At 40.6% G+C, this 17,460-nt stretch overlaps 3 protein-coding genes across 3 annotated transcripts in view; 2 read left to right on the forward strand and 1 right to left on the reverse strand.

Moving 5' to 3' along the window:
• Nucleotides 1-2,898: 2,898 nt before the first annotated feature.
• LOC118415938 (leucine-rich repeat-containing protein 4-like) lies at nt 2,899-5,645 on the forward strand. The gene has a single exon (XM_035820894.1). It carries the CDS (start codon nt 2,985-2,987, stop codon nt 4,713-4,715), a length of 1,731 nt encoding a protein of 576 aa, XP_035676787.1. The 5' UTR covers nt 2,899-2,984; the 3' UTR covers nt 4,716-5,645.
• A 797-nt stretch (nt 5,646-6,442) lies between these two features.
• LOC118416314 (protein DD3-3-like) lies at nt 6,443-12,048 on the reverse strand. Its single transcript, XM_035821403.1, has 6 exons — nt 11,932-12,048; nt 9,399-9,542; nt 8,913-8,990; nt 8,239-8,428; nt 7,355-7,537; nt 6,443-6,636 (listed from the first exon to the last, which is right to left on the reverse strand). Exons 2-6 carry the CDS (start codon nt 9,540-9,542, stop codon nt 6,443-6,445), a joined length of 789 nt encoding a protein of 262 aa, XP_035677296.1. The 5' UTR covers nt 11,932-12,048.
• Nucleotides 12,049-14,333: 2,285 nt separating this feature from the next.
• The window catches only part of LOC118415937 (protein DD3-3-like), a 26,545-nt gene continuing 23,418 nt past the window's right edge, over nt 14,334-17,460 (forward strand). The window contains exon 1 of the mRNA XM_035820893.1: nt 14,334-14,542. Coding sequence (XP_035676786.1) covers nt 14,472-14,542 — 71 coding nt within the window. The 5' untranslated portion in view covers nt 14,334-14,471. The remainder of the gene's footprint in view (nt 14,543-17,460) is intronic.

Here is a 17,460-nt window from a genome sequence, read left to right on the forward strand (position 1 = left end):
AGATGAGCCTCAGTCCCACAAGTATGAAAACAGCCAGGTGATAGCAGCTGTTCAAGATGCTGTGGCAGGTCCTCCAGTTATTTTGTATGAAAATGAAGATGAGTCAGCAACTGAAAAAGATGATTTACTTTCCCACAAGTATGAAAACAGCCAGGTGATAGCATCTGTTCAAGACACTCTGGCAGTTCCTATAGTAATGTTGTATGACAATAATGATGAGACAGTAAAAGATGATCCTCAGTCCCACAAATATGAAAACAGCCTGATGATAGCAACTGCTCAAGACACTCTGGCAGTTTCTCCTGTTATCTTGTATGAAAATGATGATGAGTCAACTAGGAAAGATGACCCTCAGTCCCATAGGTATGAAAACAGACAGATGATAGCAGATGCTAAAGATGATTTGGTGGTTTCTCCAGTAATCTTATATGAAAATGATGATGCCTCAGTAAAAGATCCTCAGTCCCACAAGTATGAAAACAGCCAGATGATAGCAGATGCTAAAGATGATTTGGCGATTTGTCCAGTTACCTTCTATGACCGGCCACGGCCCAACAGGTATCTGAACGGCCAGATGATAGCAGCTGCTCAAGACATTCTGACAGTTTCTCCAGTAATCTTGTATGAAAATGATGATGAGACAGTAAAAGATGATCCTCAGTCCCAGAAGTACCAAAACAGCCAGATAATAGCAGCTGCTAAAAGTAGTTTAGTAGTTTCTTCAGTTATCTTGTATGAAAATGACAATGAGTCAGTAACTAGGGAATATGATCCTCAGTCCCTTCAGTATGAAAGCAGCTGTTAAAGATACTTTGGCAGTTCCTCCAGTTATCTTGTATGACAGACCACGGCCCAACAGATATCAGAACAGCCAGATGCTAGCAGCAGCTAAAGATGCTGTAGCTGCTTCACAGGTTATCAGCTATGAGAATGATGATGAGTCAGCTGATAACCAGACCCAGGCTGATAACCAGAATGATCCAGCAGCTGTCCATGGTACTGATGATACAAACCATTACCAACAACTGAGGAAAGAAACCCTTGAGCAGCAGCATACCTACACTTCCCTTTTGGCTCACAACCAATTATTTTCCCAAACACATATCAGAAATTTTTTCTCAATCAAAGCAGTACCCAAATCAACTTTCTGTGCCTCAACCCAAAACTTGAGATAAACTTCAAAATGCTGCCTTTTATTTTCTTCAGTCCAAGTCATAAGTACAAGCGCAAGAAGATATCAGCAGAATGTTTGAAAGTTGTGGTGTAGAACTACAAAATTATTCCAAAAGGAATTTGTACTTTTCTCCACTGCATGTACTAAGCACAAGTGCATCAAGCTTAACATGACATCAAGCTGAAAGTTTCAAAGCTGTGGCGTATAATTATGAGTTATAACAATATTGAAAATAGAGATTTGTGTTTTGTTGAAGAAAATTTTACTGACATATTCATAAGGTGATGTTTGTTATACCCTGTTCCTTCAGCCTAAATAAATACTAGGTATATATTCTAAACAAACTGACGATGACGAACTCAAGACACTTACTTGCATGGTGCCCTCAATGTGGGATTTTAGATAATGCAGGAACATGTAAAAGTTTGTACATTACATGGTGTCGCTGTGGTAGTGACAGCCTTGTCAAATCAAGCCGGCAGCCGGCTATTTTCCCCGCCTACTTTACATTTTTCAGCCGCCTACTTTTGTTACAAAATCCCCCAGCAATTTGTCTTGATAAACCTCTGGCAGTTTTCTGATAGCTTACTGGGTCTTCGGGGACCTGAAAACTGTCATTTTGACGAATGTCCCACATGTGTATTAGGTTTTCTCTGTTGTTTACATTATCTGAGCTTGCAGCAGACACTGCCACCACACCTCCAAGGAGGCGGAGTTCTAATATCTGGACCTTTGAGTGCATGGGCCTAGCTCTGTGTGCCTGTGACTATTTTCTGGACTATAACTAGAAACACGACATGCCTGATTGTGGATGGATTCTTTCACAAAATGGTAGAGGTTAATTCCAAGATGTAAACTCATAAAGATATAAGCTGACAAGAAAAGTTGCCCAGGGGTCTACATTTACAAATTTTTCCTGGGGGAGGCCCCCCAAACCCCCCCCTACAGGAGGGGGGCAACCCCCCTCCCGTACCTACCCCCCACTCGCCACTTTGTGGCTCGCTGCAAGCCGCAAAGCGGCTTGCCTGCTACTTTCAGATATTAGCCTACTACTTTAAAAGTTTCTGACAAGGCTGGGTAGTGAACATAATATATTCAAGATTTGAAATTGCCTACATGTACATATTTTTTATTACAAATTGCATGATAATTGTACATTTAGCTACTCACAGTCCTAGTATATAATTGATGGAAATGCCAATATCTTAGAATTTGGATAGACTAAATCGTTTTAAGTGTCTGCCATGCATTTAGCACTTGCACCAGAATAGTTTTTAGTAATTAGAGATTTTTCCTCACCAGTGTTCCTCAGAACCTGCCGACAGGCATCACCCACCTTGATTTGGAGAGAAATCAAATCACAACATCAAGTCAGTCTGATTTCTCACGGTATGGGAACTTGACATATATGGATCTAAGACACAATCATATTGCTACAATCAATAGCCAGGCATTCTATAACCTGTCAGATTTGCTCCATTTACAACTTTCATCAAACCGCCTGTCAAACCTCAGATCTGACATGTTCACAGGGCTGGGAAACTTGCAGACCCTTTGGCTGCACTATAATGAGATCAGTGATATTCAGGCTGGAACTTTCAATTCAATACCACAGCTGAGAACCTTGCGCCTGCATCAGAATGAGTTAACAAGTCTCAGATCTGACATGTTTACAGGGCTGGGAAACTTGGAGGAACTTGGGCTGTCCAATAATGAGATCAGTGATATTCAGGCTGGAACTTTCAATTCAACACCACAACTAAGAGTCTTGAGGCTGTATCAGAACACGTTAACACACCTCAGATCTGACATGTTCACAGGGCTGGGAAACTTGGAGACCCTTAGCTTATACATTAATGAGATGAGTGAAATTCAGGCTGACAGTTTTAATTTCACACCACAACTGATAGGACTGTCCCTGTCTAGAAACAAGTTAACAAACCTCAGATCTGACATGTTTACGGGGCTGGGAAACTTAGAAGAACTTTGGCTGCACACTAATGAGATCAATGATATTCAGGCTGGAACTTTCAGTTTAACACCTCAACTGACAAAATTGTACCTGCATAAGAACAAGTTAATCAGCCTTAGTGCTGGCATGTTTACAGGGCTTCCATCACTCTCTGAGCTTCAGCTTCAGGACAACCAAATGGTGACTCTGCCCTCAGAAGCCTACAACAAACTATTATCAATCAGGTCTATAAACATCAACAACAACCCCTGGCAGTGTGACTGTAGGATGCTTCCCTTCAGGCAAAAGATGACTGGGTATCGTTCATTTGAATACCAAATCACATGTGAAGGACCGAGCAACTTCCATGGGCAAAAGCTTAAAGATATCAGTCCTGAAGATCTGATGTCAGACTGTGAAGAACCAACAATACTGAAGTTTGAAAGGGTTCACAATAACACAGCTGTAGAGGGGGAGACTCTACATTTGGTCTGTGAAGCTTCAGGAATCCCCACACCAGACATCACAGTCACCCTCCCATCTGGACTGAATGTAACTGTTGAGTCACTGACAGGTAGAAGGGTGACTGTGGAGGTGAATGGTACCATCCCCATAACCAAATTGAATGTTACTGCAGCAGCAGACGATGGTCTGTATGTCTGTGCTGCAACAAGTCCTGTTGGCTCAACATTTGCCACATTGCTTGTAGATGTCCAAATGAATGTGGCCACAACTGGTACAGTCACTACAGCGGACACAACTGGTACAGTCACTACAGCGGACACAACAGGTACAGTCACTTCAGAGGCCACAACTGGTACAGTCACTACAGTGGACACAACTGGTACAGTCACTACAGCGGACACAACTGGTACAGTCACTTCAGAGGCCACAACTGGTACAGTCACTACAGTGGACACAACTGGTACAGTCACTACAGCGGACACAACTGGTACAGTCACTTCAGAGGCCACAACTGGTACAATGTCACCAGTAAGTTCACCCCTTGCTGTGACAAACACCAGCTTAAACAAACCAGACAGTAGTACTAGCTTCTCCCTCCCTGTTCTCATTGGCTGTGTGTGTGGCTCAGTAGCAGGTACTGTCCTTCTTGGCGCCATCATTTTCACAGTCTGGTACAAGAGGAAGACCCAGAACCCTCCCTCAGACCCAACCCCTCCAGTCGTCTTCAGTAATGCCTCAGCTAGTGTCACAATCAGTGGGCAAGGTCAGACAGGGCAGGGTGGGGCCCAGCAGCCTACAGGTGAATCCCTGAATGCGAGACACTCATCAGACCACGCCCCAGGCCGTCCTACCTCTCTTGAGTATGAAGACGTTTCACTGCCAAAAAGGAACATGATGCCCAATGGTGCAGGTCCGAGACAACCACCTTCCAAATACCAGTCCCTTGGACCCAGACAACAACCTGCTGAATATCAGTCACTGGAACCTATGAAACAATCGTCAGAATACCAGTCCCTCGGACCCAACAAAAACAGAGTTCCCAGTGATGACCTCCCCCCACTTCCCCTGCCAACAGGTGCCAATAACACCCAACACTACTACCAGTCCCTAAAAAGACATATATAAGCATTCCAGACTAAACGTTTAACTAAATAGAATTCTTACACCACCTATTGGTATATACTAGTAGGTAATTCTTTGGGATGATGTCTATTTCTGCCCTCGTGCCATTACAACTGGGGGCTAGTCTCTTACAAGGTAGCATTGCGTGTTCAACTTCCATACATTTTTACTTTCAAAGGTTTTGGCATGACCCAGCCAAGTTGATTTTATAAGCAACAGATCCTTTAGTTATTGAACCTTATTCTACCTTATTTTAACCTACTGAACACTTTGTAAGAACGTCTGTCTAAGCCTTTTAGATGTAAATAGTGCTTTATGCATTTAGCAGGTTATCTTAGTATTAAACCACAATTTAGCCCTATTAGTACTAGTAGGGCTTTGAAAATGTACGTTTTAGTGTGTTGTGTACCGCATAAACCAGTTAAGCATCTAGGACATTGTATTACCTTAGATTATTGAATAGATTTAATCAATAACCAAATGTATCACTTCAACTCTAATGTGACTATTCATTATGTTAGTTAATAATTAAATGACTAATTAACTAATCATATAGAATATGCAAACTTGAGGTAAAAGAGATGTACATATTGGACAGTCAATGTCTCCTATGCAGAATATGTGTGTGTCTCATGTATGCATCATTGGAACTTATAATATTACTATACATTATTTTGTGTTTTTTCACCATTGGTGACTAAGTCTTATAAAAAGTATGCAACATATTCAGCACTGAAAGTGTTGAGTGAAAATGCATGCAAAAAAAGTGTTTGTTGGACTAGCATCATAATGATTGTATCTCTCTGATTGAAATACAATGTACTCTGACTTGCATATGTTAAAGATGACCGAAAAGTTGTTAATGTATGCCTGAAGCTGACACATGTTTATGGCTTTGCTTTTATCTAATAAAAACAATAATTGCACTGTTAACTGAAAGGGCTATGTGCGCTATTGACTCTTTTACTTGACAACTTGAAGGTGTTTTTTTTTTATTTCTGATACTATAGTGATAGAATTTCAAAGCAAGAGGTATTACTTTCAGTCTACTTAACAGTATTTGAGGGCCCTTTCTTTTTATAATGAAACTAAACTATATGCAGGGTGCAAACTTGAGAACTCTCTTGTAGGAATTGGTTGTATCGTTATGAGTTCAGGAGCATACAGGTTGAAACGTCAGTTGAACACCTCATGTGACATTCTATGTATAAGGAGAAATATGTAACATCCACTCTGACTCGTAATTGTACCGGGCTCCACATGAAAAAAAAATATAGGAATTCAATGTGATTCAAAGTCACAAAGAAATGTACCAAATGAATACAGCTTTAGTAATTCTGAAGTATAATGCTGGTTCGCCTTTATCGGCGGGGTAACCTATATCCATTGTTTTTCAAAACAGGATATTTAGGCACATCAAGTCAATAGGTGGTAGTTTTAAACTGCAATATCCTGAAAATATTGCAATTTGAAACCAATGTCTGTCAACGTGATATCCCCCAATACCCCGTTTTTACCCTGCATTGAATATAGGTTACCCAACGAATAAAGGTGAACTGGTGTTACACCTTTGAGATATCTATGTGTTCAAGACAATCTTTAAAAGGCAAAGGTACTGTAACAACGTTTCTTTGATGTGATGGTATCATGGCACCCAGCGGAATTATGATAGTTGATGTAACAAAAACGATCTGACCCCAAACACACAGAAATAAAACATATTTTCCGACTTACTTGCACATGGTGATGTTATCCGTCAGCACAGCGATGTCCCTCCACGGCGTGGGGTGCCAGTAGGGGTAGTGGTCTCTCTCCTCCGGGCACTCGTACCCGCGGCGGTTACCGTTCGGGTTCTGTCTCGTGTGGATCGCCGCGCTGTAGCCGTTCCTATTCCGCCGGGGAGTCTGGTCGGCAACAAACAGGCCTGCGGAGGAAAAGAAAAAGTAGCAAATCAAACTTACTTGATGCAGCAGGCAACTCGGACATAGGATGAGGAGGTTTTATCTAGTACAAGTATCGGAATTTGCAGTGTACTTTGAAGTGAATCTTAGTTTTAGAAGCAATGAATGCAGGTAAAAAATGAGAGCAATGCAGCCCTTCGTTATTGAATATGCAAGCAAAAGTAATGCATGACAAACTAAATATTATAATTTACTGTGCAATTGAAAGATTTTTTTCAGCTGGGCAAATGTTGTTAGCCTGTGTAGCATACTAGATTGTTTGTAAGATAACTGGAAAGGCAACATTCTCCCGAAAATGCAGGATATTTCTCTCCTAGCAATCTGCCCTTTGTAGAAGCAGTATTTGCTTGCACCCCAGTCTACCAGTGCCACCTAGCAGTCATGAAAAGAACTGCAAGGCAAAAGAAGGAGAAAAAGAAAGACTGAAGAAGAAGAAGAACACAAGAAAAATACCTGACATACCAGAAAATACACATGCTCCTTGTACGATTATTTATAAAAGATTGGCAAGATGCAGGGGCCATTTCCCTTGGGGAATTATCAAAATATTTATGCTAAATCTAGGCTTGGAGAGGTATTAATATTTTAATATTGGTACATGTATGTTATTGGTATTGGTATGTTATTGGTTTGATATGTTACTACACTGTATCATGTAAATTTGTACAGAAAGACACTGACCTTCATTCCTCTCCCTGTTGTAGCACTTGTCGTACCACTGCCAGTGCTCCTGTAGGGCGCGGTCAGTCTTCACGTTGTTGTTCTTGCGGTTGTTGGACTGCGCCCGCGTCTCCTGCAGGTTGGTGGCCGGGGTGTGGTCCTGGGTCTGGGTGGTGCGTCCGTTACGCAGGGTGTCCTGAGTTCCTAAATGAACATATTTACAAACATAACACACGTTAAATCACACAAACTTGATCTTCTTGAAAACATGGTATACATGTAATGCTTGGGCACTGATTCCATAGCATGGTATTATTCCTGTAGGCTGGAGCAACATATCATAACAAAGACTTAAAACATATGTCTCCTGCAGGTTGGTTGCAGGAGTGTGGTCCTGCTTCTGGGTGGTGCGGCCGTTACGCAGGGTGTCCTGAGTGCCTGAAGGATGTATTTACACACGTGTTAAAACACCCAAACTTCATCTCTTTGAAAACAACTAGTAATACATGAATTGCTTGGGTGTGGTTTCCAATGCCTGGTATTCTTCCTGTAGGCTGGAGCAACATAGTCAAAGACTTAAAACGTTGAATTTCATGGAATTTTATGGACAGCAGGCATCTCCCAAGGAGAAGTCGCTTATTAAATTCCTTTAAAAAGTACTGTGAGAATGAGAGAAAACATGAATAACATTGATGATATGGTATCGAATTAATCAATAGAACATGTTGCATCATTCATTAGCTTTGGGCCGACAGGAGAGCAATGTTTAAAATTATTTGCATATTTCGTCAAAAGCATTTTATTCTATCAGTTCATGACAATTAATCGGTCGCGTTAGACTAATTCTGATTTTAATAAACAAATCTGTAACAGTAAACAAACAAACAAACAAACATTCCCCTCACCTGTTGCAGAGCTTACGTCATCCTGACACATGTACTGTAGGACCACCTGACAGTTCTGCTTGTGCGGGTCCGAGTCTGCATTCCCCCCACAGCCGTGCTGATTGGTCCATTCAAGGGTCAGGAAGCTCCGCCCGGATTTGTCCTCTTTGTTAGATGAATCCCAGCCATAGGGGCCGCTCTGGAAATAAGTCTGGAGAAAGGCAGAAAATCAAATTTATGAAGGTAACAATGGCATTATACCATCTGTCCTTACTGTACAGCTACAGTACAAAACTGGTGCGTATATAGCTTAAAACAAAAAATTAAAAGCAAAATGCATTTAGCCTACCTGTACTGTGAAAAACAGTCAAACAGATTTATAACCAGATTTTAGATGATTTGCCAAGTTTTACCTTACGAATCACAGTTTGCAGGCAGGTATTTTAATTTTTCATGCTCTGGTCATGTGATGTATGTTCAACAAAATGATGTCAATGAATACATACAATTTGGGAAGGCTACAAATAAAAATTGATACATTGATTGAATAGATTATTAATCCAAGACTTCAAACAACAATATTTTGCTCACCAAACATTCACGTACACATAATAAGATATACATTCATATTAAACAGTAAATGCAAGTACAGTATGATATAAGTACTTAGAATCTTTTTTTTGGTTATTGATTACCATTCTAAACTGCCCCTCCTCGTTGTTGAAGGCATTGTTGGTCTTGTCTCCTACATTGTAACCTCCTCTGTTGTTGTTCTGGAAATCAAGCGGTAATAGCTCAGTAAGATCGCAGGTTTTTAAAAGGCAAGATTTTTAATCTTTTGAATGCAAAAGTGATAACTTCACATCATACAGATCATCATTCATATATGCCTTGAATTGCCATAGAGTAACAATTGCAAGATGACAAGTGAGTGAGTGAGTGAGTGAGTGAGTGAGTGAGTGAGTGAGTGAGTGAGTGAGTGAGTGAGTGAGTAAATGAGTGTTATCGAGTGAGTGAGTGACCAATTCTTTGACTTTAAAGTTTAATGTGCGCAAAGTTTCAACTTATTTAATAAATTAAGTGTGACAAGACATACAAATTGTTACTAGCCACAGATAAATGTCTACAAAGCTCTTTTAACATGTTACAGCAAATGCTACATTCAAAGTTTGTAAACAGACCTGAGAGTCAAAGACCCTGTTGGCGTTCTGTCTGTTTGCTGACCGTTCGTTGAGCCTGTTGTTGGAGCCGCGGGGGTTGTGTAGGTACACGTCTCCTCCAACCAGACTGCACAGGAGTAACGTAGCACTCAATGTTCTCCACATCTGTTTAAGAAATATAGAAAACATGAAATGCATATGTATAAATTTGAGGGTTGTGTAGGTACACGTCTCCTCCCACCAGGCTGCACAGGAGTAATGTAGCACTCAACGTTCTCCACATCTGTACAAGAATATACAAAATATGAAACTCTGCATACTAGTACATGTAAATATAAATTTGAGGGTTGTGTACTAGTTGGTACACGTCTCCTCCTACCAGACTGCACAGGAGTAACGTAGCACTCAATGTTCTCCACATCTGTACAAGAAAATATAGAAAACATGAAATGCATATCATGTATAAATTTGAGGGTTGTGTAGGTACACGTCCCCTCCAACCAGACTGCACAGGAGTAATGTAGCACTTAATGTTCTCCACATCTCTGTAAAAATATACAAACAAAACATGAAAAAATGTGCATATCTATAAACTTGAGTATATTATGTTATTATGTCTCCTCCACCCAGATTGCACAAGTAGAAAAAGAAAAAAAATTGATTTTTAGAAAATTCAATGTTTCCAAGTCAAAACTTATAATTAAAGTTAAATTCAACTTAAAAGTAAAAATACAATAGAAAAAAGTTGACATAATCATCCATTCCCGGTGTATTAGATATCTTTCAGATTACAAACACAGGTTTGTTGTGCTTTATTTGATTTATCTATTAGTAAAGCAACAAAATTCCAATATTTATGAACATAATTAATAGTCACTCATGACACACACCAACACATCCCTTCAGAATTCCTTCCCCATGAAGATTATAGACCACTTCCTTCCACTTAGAACAGGAACCAGAAATTACTGTCATGACACCTTACTGTAACTCCACAAACAGTGGACACCTATTTTTCAAATAAACCATAACAAATATCCTGTGTTTGTAATCAGAAAGATTATTTTTCTATTATATTTAAGTTGAAAGTTTAAAATTTGAAAATTTGAAATTTTTTTAAAAATCAATTTTTTTTCTTCTTTTTCCCACTTACTCATCACAAAAATGCCAGAAAAAACCCACATTGCATTGAGTAACATCAAACACAAAAGCTACATGTACTACAAGACTACTAAAGGTAAAAATTTACATTTTGGCTAAATCATGTTTGATGCCAAAGCAATTTGTGTTACTCTGAGTCTGACTGTCTGAGACCTAGCAAAAAAAAGGCGGCTCCATTTTTCAAGCTTGTGTATCCTTTTAAGGTTATACCATTACCAATGGAAAATGGTTACTGAGCTTAGTAGTTCCACTTCAACATGGCAGTCAACAGTGTGGTCTTCCAGAGACTAGTAAGCTTACATTCTTATTTATTCTTAGTGCAACTTGAGACGACTTGGTACAACAGTAGCACACTCTTAGTAAGTCGTTAGTCAATGACAATCATCTTCATCTATACCAAATGTCCATTGCACGCCTCTTCAATGCCATTGGTGACCTTAATACAACGTACAGGAATGCCCAAAACGCTGCCTGGAATCTTTTTTCTTAGAGTTGGACTACATTTTAAAGACGTGGAGATTAGATGTACGAAGTATAACATCTCAAAAAACATCAATCTCAGTACAGTAGAAGTCAGTTAATTGCACAACAGATTACTGCACACTTGTGTTAATTCAATCATAATTGCACTGACTCCCAAAATCCCAAACCGGTGTGGTCCAGCTAGATAACTTTGTGGTATTGCACCACCCGAATAATTGCACGGAAAACGCTGGCAAATGAAATGGGGTGTGCAATTCAACGGCTTCTATTGTATTAAGCACAAAGAAATCCTTGCAATTCACACAATACTGGACACAGTGTCTCTGGAAGCATTTATACAATACATTTGTACATGATTTAGGAAACCTGTCAACTTGAACTTGAAGTTGAACTCAAGTTGACGAGGCTTAAAAAGTTAATTGGTCTATATCCTGATGCATATAGTTTGCAACTGATTTCGTCCAGTGTTTGCAACTTCTAGAAAAAGCCACACTGGACCACCTTTTGTATCAGATCCTGTCATCCTCCATCCACTACCGTGCAAATCCTTCAATGATCTCCTTATACTATAAGCAAGTCAGGTTACACTTGACCGTCAGGTGTTATATGTCGACAGCTCCCCTATATAAATAGTATATTCGTACATTTTCGCGATGCCATAATAAAATACACCAATATGATAACCGAAAACGCTACACTGCTAGCCTTCCTGTAAATCCCGATACTTCCCTTCCCAACTCCGTCGGACTGCCTGCAAGTTCTCTCGGGGCACAGCCCGTCCCAGGCCGAAGACATTTCCACATGTTTACGATAACTTCCGACCCCAGTAGTACGTGTATTTATGGGTTTTCCACATATCTTATGGTACTCGCCGACACCTTAACTACCAAGGAAAGATCTCGTCACGTACCTTTGTCTTAAAACTGCTTAAGATCTGCTCTGAAGACGTAAAAGTTGACTCAAGATTGATCCATCAGAAGCTCCACTCTTTTCATCGGGCAGGAAGTGTAGTGTGTGGGTCACATGATCGGGACGTACCAATATGTGACGGGGATGTTTTCTGACCTAGAAAACGATTGTGTTTTACAAGAGTTTGGCTTAACTTGAATTTTTGAAATATAATACATTGAATATCTTGAGTTTCTATTCATGATTATTTTGTTGGAAATAAGCGATCTTATATTTACGTTATAAAACTTTCATCCCTGTCATAAAATGGTATCACCTCTTAAGGTGAGACAATTTACCGTCAGTGCCCTTTGGGGCGACAGGTAAACACTAATGCATCACGCACGCACGCTATCTAATGGCACAGATAAAGTCATCATACATAAATAGCTAGGTGACGACATAGGCGTACATCAAAGTGGGGCGGCTGTGTAAGACAATCAATGACCATAAAACATTGATTAAGGTTGTCAATAGGACAAGGTGGAACATTACATGGTATAGAATGGATCGAGCGACTGAATAAATTCTTTGAAGAGTCAGATGTTTCTGATAGCATACACTACTAGTATCTTTCTTCAGTGACCAAGAATTTATGGTAATTTGTGATGTAGATTGAGCCGTAAATGTTGTCGTCACTGGTTGAGTCGGTCCCGTACCAGTGTGTGCAAGTCACTTAAATCGGAAATCCATACATCAATTAACAATGCCCTCTTCGTTACCCATGCCTCGTATCAAGATCAACTACATGTGTACTATTACTTTTCAAACAGAAACGTTGCAACAGTCGGATATATTGAAAAACTAGACAAAACTTCATTTTCCTTTCTACTTCTTCAATGATGATTTTAACAGAATTCTTTGAATGTTCGTCCGCATTTTTGTAGGTTCTGCCGCTACCAGCCCAAAGCTGCCTAGGCAGACTCATGTAATGACTTGTCTCATCGTCAATAAAGTCAAAGTCAACAGTAAGTCGTTGTCCTTTAAAGTTTCCTGTCCCTTACGCAAACAATTTATTTCTTCTGACATTTCAAGGGTTCGGGTTTGTATGTTTTTTGAAAGACGCAAGGTAGACAAATCATCGGAAAAAAGTTTGTGGAAAGTTTGCAAAATCTAACAAAAGCTGACCTTGGAATGCTCTACTCTAACCATGGTTGCGTGAGGAGGACGTTTTTCGTGTGTCCTTGGGTCTCAAAGTATTCGTTACCAAACCTCCTTGTTGTTACTTAAAGAATTCACTCTTTTCATGCAAGATCTCCTCGAACAATGAGAAACCATGCAGCATAGCACTTCTATGTTTTGTAAATCCGCTTTAGGAACCCCCATCTCCTTAAAAATCCCTGTCTTGTTTGTCTTGCGCATAGCTAAGGAGTCGGGGCTATCTTACCCCTAAAGCCCCGAGTCTTTGTCCTCTCAATTTCTGAGAAAGTCAAAAGTCTTGGAAACTTTACAGTGCAGCTAAAATTAGAAGATGACCACTTTGCGTGACTTAACAGAGATCGTTATCAAACGCACCAATTATCTGTACACACAATCCAGCAACAAGCCTGTAATTCACACCGCTATGTACCATTCTTTCCATGGATTTGTGAAACACACTGTATTTCTTATGCTATTTGGTGATTAAGGTTGGATTTCCGGGGGAAAAATCAAACTTAGACACGCACGGAACAGTCACATTAATAATGACAACCACAGACAACTTTGTACAACACAAACTCTGTGAGTTCGTATACACATGTTTTAAAAGGGAAGAGTCATGTAAACGTTAGATATAGTGATAGCTTAGTTGCAGATGTATTGTTTATTCAATTGTAATACTACATGTTATAGTACTTAGTCTCTATAATTAGTATCCCATTATGGGATTTGCTGCATTTAGCCCACATGGGCAGGAACATGCAAATAAAGATCATTCATTAATTTTGTCATCTAGCAAAGAGTTAACAAACTTTCGAAAAAATACGGCTAGGTACATCACTGCCCAACTTTCCGTTATTTGATACTGTTGCCGCAGGTGTACCTGTAAAGTAAAGACAGGTTTACAGGTGAAGTGAGGTGTGATGACTCACAACCCCGGGAAAGGTCTCCGATGTCTCCATTGTCCAAATTTGGTCATGCTATATCACTTCCGTGTTTAGGCGGGTCGCCCTTTCGGGATGACAATATCATTACGCGTAATTTGTTCAGAAACAATTTTGAACAATTCCTGTCAATATTTGAGATCTAAAACAGAATTTTAACATTTCTATTCGTATATTTTGCTTATTTAGTAAAGAAAAGGGGAGTTAATCGAAAAGATTGCAGGACTCTTTTCTTTCATGTGGAAGGGCACACTTGACCGCGGAAAGTACACAGGCAGTACTTTACACAGACGACTTCTGACAGGTTCGAGTCTTTCGGGGGTCGATTTGGAGCAGAAAACTTAACGTTACGAGTTTATTTCAAGTCGCGCTGGACCGCGGCTGGGACAGAGAGGAAGATAAGAAGCATCTAGACGCCATGATGAGGAGACTGTTGCTTCTTGTGCTGGCTGTGGCCGTGCAAGGCGACGTCTACATGCACAACCCGAGGTACGGACTGGGTCACACCGGGAGGCATGGAAGGGGGAGGGGGCCTAGCTCTAAATGTTATGAAGTAGATTTCTAGCGAGGTCAACGCCCATGAAGCCGGTTCTTTCAAATGCAGAGTAACCAATTAACGTCAGACCGGTGGCACGCGAGGGTCAGGGAGGAATGTTTCATACCTATTGTCCGTCGATTACTAGCTGTTAAATACCGTCAATACATTACAAAGGACATCTTTGTGGGGCTTCCTTTAGTTTGCAGCATGTATTTTTATGAGCTGGTCCCTTTGAATGCTGGTTATATAGAATAGAAGGACGGACTGAATAATCAGCAAACAACACGACTTGAGTGCATAACGCATATATTTGACAACTTACTACAGCCGCTGTACACCGGGTCATCAGATACGTCTCTTTACCTTGTTACAAGGTACAAGTTGTAAGTTGTAGAACTACGTACTGTTTTTATTTTTGTGAATGCAAGGAAATAGCACTGAAACATAGGGTGACACTTACTAAAAGTCACAACTTTTTTGGGGTGACAACATTTTTGGGGAGTGACAAGAAGCGAAACACTTCAGTTACAAAAGTACGACAGCATAGTGATAAATAGTAAAATATTCAACAAAGAAAAACTTTTTAAAAAAGTAAAAAAAAATTGCACCACGTCAGGTTCGAACTCAGGTTCGAACTCTGGTCCAAAAGTTACAATTCCAATCACTAGTCAACTACGCCACGAAGCCTTGCGATTCAAATTAATGAAAAAAATAGAACTAAACTGACAAAGCGCGTAATAAAAGAGACGGAAATAAACTGTAAGGCCGTCATTTCAACAAGTTTAATGGCAAGAAAACTCGCTACAGTCCCATCACCTTTTGATCACCAAAGTAAACTTTTTAAACTGATATATAGAGTTGTTTGTGAGCAAGTAAAGCTCCCGCACGGTGCAAAATGACGAACAATAATGCCTGCTTGATTTGAGTTCACGGCATTTGCATGATAAGGAAGGGTGCGAAAAGCTCGCAGTTATCGCCCAATGTCAGTGACCTGCCAGCAGCTATTTGATTGGTCCTCGCTAGAAACTACTGAATGTCAAATAGTCTACACGGGGGAGGGGGGCAAAGTTTACAACATACACGTGATGATGTGTGATAATTTTGTGCTATGAGATTTTTTTTATCGGCACAGAAGTTATCAGCTATACTAGCTTTTTGAAATCTAAGATCTTGCTCGAAACTTAGCCTGCAGCTCGTTCTAGGCTTTTATTTTTATTAGAAATACAATAATTCTAATGAAAATTAACAAACAAATTATGGGAGTTTATTCACATTTTGGCAAGTGTACAACAACAAAATCTTTTTGCCAGATAAAGTCTCCTGAAGTCCCCTACTTTGCCCCTCGCGGGGTCATCTGGGGGTATCGAAATGTAGATGTAGATGTAGACGAATGACATGCTTCCTTGGAAATGGCCCTTTACACAACTTGCCTCACTTCACTCAGGTGGAAATGAGTATCTAGCTTCAGTTTGGGATGTCCCTTGGATAGGACAATGAATGGAGAGCCACTTCAGGCATGTCAAAGATCTCAGCAGGCTTGCTTTTCAAAAAGAATGGGTCCTGTGCCCAGTCAAATCAAAATGAACTTGCAAGTTGCCAGAGAGGAGCACTTGAAACATGTGTAGTCCACCATCAGGCTAGTATAGCTGACCTTTCACCCCACCAGGACCCCTCCTGCCCTGTTAGTGAACAGGAAGTGTGATACGATTGTTCCTTCCTGCCATCTGCATGGGGACATCCATCCACACATGCACATCACATGTACTACAGTACTAGTCACATTGTTCAACACTTTTTTCAGACCTCAATGAACTTTTTTTTTACATAACTATAATAAAGGAGGGGATAATGTGGCACTGAACTCAAGTTATTATCTTATTTTAATGTTGCCACATAGTGACATACAAAGGAGAGACAGAGGGTAAAGGTAGTCCCATATTTGAGGCCATAGGGGCAGTGGGTTGTTATCCAGATTTGTGTTTAGGGGCACGTATTGGAAGTTGGAGCTCATCCCTCTCCTTCCGTCACCCTTAATGTTCCCAACTGAAACCAGGTCATGCCCGTAGCCAGGATTTTGCCTGGGGGGGTTCGTTTTACTCTTTGGCGGACCAACGAGCGCCAAAGGCGCGAGGCGAGCGCCGAAGGCGCGAGTTTCCTAGGGGGGTCCGGGGGCATGCTCCACCGGAAAATTTTGAAAATTGGACTCTCTGAAATGGCATTTCCTGCGTTTTTGAGAGATTTTCAAAGGAAAAATCAGAGACGCTCACACAACTGCTTCAGACATTATTCTATTCGACGAAAACGAAAGATTGGGTACATCAGTTATGAAATGGCACATCATCACTTCTCAGAACTTATAACTGGCTCTGATACCCCATTCAATTTGTATACGACAACCGACACGAAAACTGGATGCTTTACGACGCTCTTGTACTTGAAATGTTTTTCCTCTTAGAAATGGGTGAAACTACATTGTGCCAATCAGCAGGCTCTATCACTGTGTATACATTTGTTGCACAACAATTGTACAAGATAAAAAGTATGGCATCTACATTTATCAATTAACTACAGTTCTATAGCTTATCTTAACTTGTGTCGGCGCTGTCATCCACCGGGCAGTCCGCCAAATAAGACTTCCGGGTGCCTTTAACCATAGCAACAGACAGGCTTGACTTTTTTGACTGCTGTCATTGCCACCCCCGTTAAGCTCCAGCTCCGGCCCGCACGGTCCAGCTCTTGCCAGCACGGTCCAGCTCCGGCCCGCACGTCCCAGCTCCGAGCTGGATCAGTGTGGCTTAAGCTATCGAAGAGTATACTATCGAACTAGCTGCGCTGCCGTCTGCGAAGGCCTGTGGCCTTCCTTTTTTTT

This window comes from Branchiostoma floridae, chromosome 5 (assembly GCF_000003815.2).
Source record: "Branchiostoma floridae strain S238N-H82 chromosome 5, Bfl_VNyyK, whole genome shotgun sequence".
In the NCBI taxonomy this organism is placed as follows: domain Eukaryota; kingdom Metazoa; phylum Chordata; class Leptocardii; order Amphioxiformes; family Branchiostomatidae; genus Branchiostoma; species Branchiostoma floridae.